General features: G+C 32.5%; 1 protein-coding gene across 1 annotated transcript; it reads left to right on the forward strand.

Annotated features, from left to right (window-relative positions):
• The first annotated feature begins 2477 nt into the window (after window positions 1-2477).
• LOC106775256 lies at window positions 2478-4789 on the forward strand. Its single transcript, XM_022787092.1, has one exon. The coding sequence runs from the start codon at window positions 3125-3127 to the stop codon at window positions 4016-4018; it is 894 nt and encodes a 297-aa protein (XP_022642813.1). The 5' UTR covers window positions 2478-3124; the 3' UTR covers window positions 4019-4789.

Consider the following 4789-nt stretch of genomic DNA (forward strand, 5'->3'; position numbering starts at 1 on the left):
TTTGTTTGTTATTATTTCTTATTTGTATTTTAGACTTAGCTCATATTTCTTCTATTATAAATTAAGGATCTTATGTGTAGATTTAATACCAGAGAGATTAATCTCATATATATAGTTTTCACTATATTCAACTTGGTATGGTGCTTTGGTTTCTATCTAAGGGTTTTCTTATTCCTTGCCGGTACAATTCGTCTTCTTCAAAGATGGGGTTTAACAATACTCTTTCCTTCTCCAAAAGTCCATCAGTTACCTCCAAAAAGCTAAATGGAAAAAATTATCTATTATGATCTGCTGCTGTTGAAACGTGGTTCCTTGGCCAAGGACATTATGACCACCTTGAGCGAGATGGAAGCCATGTGCCTGTTGAATAAACTTATTAGTGGAAACAAGCAGATTTCCAGTTGTGTGCCCTGTTGTGACAATCAATGGAACCCAAACTTCTTATATCTCTGAGAGCATTCAAAAGTTATCATTCCTTTTGAAAGAAAACTCAAAGCATTTATACCAATGATATTCAATGTCTCTATGACATTGCAAACAAACTTGCATCTCTTAAAATGTAGACTATGATATGGTGTCCTTTATGGTTGAAACCCAATCTACTGTCGAAGAACTCAAGATGTTTTTGGAAGGGGACTCATTAGAGGATATAAAAAAGAAACTAGACAAATTTTACATGGTGTTGATCCTTCGTGCCCTACATTCCGATTTTGATCATCTTAGAAATCAACTTTTGACTAGTCACGAGATCTCCTCCATAGAAACATTGACCACTCGCCTTCTGCGTGTCTTGGTACCCCAAACTCAAGAAACACATAAACTAGTGAAGTCATCTATCATAGATATTACACGAAGAGAAAAACATGACACTAGAGGAGAAAGACGAGAAAGTTAAAAACATCTTCAACACACACGGTAAAATATGTCACACTCAAAAAAATTACTACTTCTTACACGAGTTCACTTCTTAATAATATGTTATATTATTCTCCATAATGATTTACTTATCATTAGAAATTAATGATCTTTTTATTAATTATACAGATCAAATAAAAAATAATAATACGTATAATATTGTCTAATCATTTTGTTACTTTTTTACTATTATCATTTTGGATAGAAGAATAGAAGTAATATATTTAAGATACACTATTAGTGTATTGTTTTAATACAGAATATATTTAGATTTAGATTTTAATGATGTGCAAAATAATGTAAAAAGTATTATATTATCATCTAATTAAATTTATATTTAATATGACTATTACGATAATTATTAGAAAACCATTATGCATCAAAATACATAATTTATTTTTCTTATCTTTAATCTCAATATCATTCAAATTTTATCTCCTATTAATTTTTTCGTAAATGTCAATATCAATTTCATAAAATAATAACTATTTTGACTAAAATAAATTTAAATTCCAATTAAAAAGGTTGGTGATTAAAATATCACAGTTACATCATTAAATTTATACAAACAAATTAAGTAATAAATAATTTTTAATTAAATTTAAATTTGATTTTGAATTGTACCAAGAAGCCACTACTCTGAGCAGTGCTTGTAATTTAAACAATGTTTAGAGTTATAAACAGAGAAAAAAAAGCGAGTGGAAGAGAAAAATTCACAAAAAAGTTATCAATCTAAAATTTCTTAACAAAAATATATTTAATTTAATCAAGTATACTAATAGTATAAATAAATATTATTTTTTATTGAATGATAAATTATCATTTTTAATAAATAACACATTTGCGATGAATTGTATCACTTTTTGAAAGTTAAATTAAAAAAAGAAACAATTTATTCCTTCATTTAAAAGTTTTATATTATAATTTATAATTTTACATTTATTTATTATTCATGTCATGGCTGCTGCTAACATAAATAAAACAATCCAGTGTATTTTTTTAACAAAAGAAAAGAATAATGTAATATTCAACAGTAAAAGTATTAATAAAACTTTAAAATAATTAATATGTTGATTCCTAATCAAAGCATGTTAAGCACGTAATCCTTGTTCTAATTCGTGGGTGAGATGGCGCTTCCAATAACACCACCTTGTGGGGCCCACGTCCTAAGAACAGTTCCTCACAATCAATTTTAACTTCCATCTTTTTTTATAAAAATTATAATACATTATATTAGAGAATCAAAGTATTTTAAAAAATGGTATTCAAATAGAATCTAAATAAAATAAACAGATTAAATTTTGTGCAATATCACCCACAAATGGCATGTTATTATATATAATAAATTTATTAGTTTTTGTAAAAATTATTTTATATTTTTATCCAATTCTCACTTTATTATAATAGAATCTGAAAACACCTCAAATATTATTGCACAGAAAAAATAGAAAAAATGTATATTGTTTATGATAAATAATGTTTATTTAACGTTAATATTAAACTGAAAAAACTGTTATATATGCGAAAGAGAAGGACATGGAAATAGATTGATTAGTACACATGAACATGAACAGGTGTCTGATTGAATCTTTTGACGAAAGACGCAATTTCTGGGATTCAAGTTTCACGTTCTTTTCCTCTATTTTTCGTGTCAGTAAAAGCTTGGTCTCACTGCAAAAGGGAAAAAGAGAGAGATACAGACACAGTATAAAAATACAACCTTTTTCTGTTTTCACCAGTCCCAACAATACTCAGTTTCCGTTTTTCTTCATTCTCTTACACCCGTTATTTTGCTTCTTTCAGTCGCCATCTTAAGGTTCTTTTCATTTTATGTTATATTCCGTTGTGAAAAATTTCAATCCTTGGTAACGCATGGACATTGAAAGTGAAAGAAGTATGTTTTTTTGTCTGCTTCTATCTGGGGTCTGAGCTATTTTTCTCGCCACATTCTCTTTATTTGTCTTGAAGTAACACGCGGTATTCTCTCTTGTGGGATTCATGGGTTCTACTTCCATATTCAAAAAAAATCTTTCCTTGATGGGTTTTTAGGATCATGTTAGGGTAAGAGTCTGTCCGAACTTGTTTTTTGAGACTTTCACCTTGTTTCTGAGTGAGTATTTTTGTCCATTTCAAATCTGGGTTCCATCTGTTTGTTGAAAAACCCCAAAGGGAAAAAGGTTTTCGTAGGTGAATCGAGTTGAGGCAAAGAATGAAGGATTTTCCATCCTGTTTTGGTGAGAACGGGGTTCAAGTTGCGGATTCTTCCTCTTCAAGCGCTAATAAAAGTGCCCAGAACGTGGTTACTTGTGTTTATCAATGCAGGGTTGGCGGAAGTTCCTGCCTGATTACTGTCACATGGAGTAAGAATTTGATGGGGCAAGGTCTTGGTGTAGCGATCGACGATTCCTCAAGCCAGAGTCTTTGTAAGGTGGATATCAAACCGTGGGGATTTTCCAAGAGGAGAGGATGTAAGAGTCTAGAGTTTCGTTCTTGTGGAGTTGACGTGTATTGGGATCTTTCTTCGGCTAAATTTGGTTCCAGCCCGGAACCTTTGGGGGGATTCTATGTTGCAGCTGTAGTAGATGGACAAATGGTTCTTCTTCTGGGGGATTTGAAGAGAGAAGCTTTCAAGAAGACCAATGCCAGCCCATTACCCCACAATGCATTTTTGATTGCCAAGAAAGAACATGTTTTTGGTAAGAAGTTGTATGGTACCAGAGCTGTATTTTGTGACAATGGCCAAATTCATGATGTTGTGATTGAGTGTGACACTGTAAGTGTTAGTGATCCGAGCCTTGTAATTCGCATAGACAGCAAAACAGTGATGCAAGTGAATCGGTTGAGATGGAAGTTCAGGGGGAATCACACTATTCTGGTAGATGGCCTTGCAGTGGAAGTTTTCTGGGATGTTCATAATTGGCTCTTTGGTACATCCCTTGGAAATGCTGTCTTTATGTTCAGGACAAGCCTGTCCGCTTTGGACAAGTTGTTGGCTAGCCAACCGCCTTCTGATTTGCCGTGGTCTTTCTCTGAGAGATTTCCTGAGACCAAATTGCAGGGTCCTGGTTTCTCGCTTAACTTGTATGCTTGGAAGAGCCAATAGATATGCAGAAATCCATCACATATAGAGTACTAACAGACCTCTCAGTGATATTTGGTTTTTCAACCGTGTGATCGAAACATTGTTGAGTAAAAATGAGTGCTTTTGTTTCTCTCATTCCCTTGTCAAATTCATATCCTGTTTAGTTGAGCTGAGCTATTTGAACAGATCAGAAACTTTTTTTCCCTCTGAAATGGCTGTACATTTGTCTTCAATTGGCAACTTTATGGTTCATATTACTAAGAATACAAACTTTACAGTATGTTTATTCAATTACATCTCTATTCTGTTTAAATCAGTAAGTATTACCTACTTTTCCCTGTTCTGGGTCTTCATATGTTTTGACTTTAGTATTTTACTTACAATTGATGATTCATTCCATGAAGCAACGCAAGGCTTTTGCATTATATTGCTAACACCCAGGTACTAAGAAGGCCATAACATTGAATGACTGGTAAACTTAGCAGAGCTGAGGATGAAGATGAAGATAGTGCCAAGATCTCCAAAATATCAAAACTCCCTTTAGCAACCATCTGAATTTTTAATGTACCTTAGGGAACTGAGATGCTGATGAAGCTGTCATCAGCCTGGAGGATTTATAGTTGTTTTATGTGCTGTGATGGGGCATGAATATGAATATATTTTTGCCTTTGTAGGATTGCATACTCTGATGTCTGATAATCATTAGCAAATTTGATATAACTATATTCATGTGCTGGCTAGTGAATCATTATTGCATATTTTAAATCTTTCCATTGTTGAACCTCTCTTGCC

Source organism: Vigna radiata, chromosome 10 (assembly GCF_000741045.1).
Source record: "Vigna radiata var. radiata cultivar VC1973A chromosome 10, Vradiata_ver6, whole genome shotgun sequence".
Taxonomy (NCBI): Eukaryota; Viridiplantae; Streptophyta; class Magnoliopsida; order Fabales; family Fabaceae; genus Vigna; species Vigna radiata.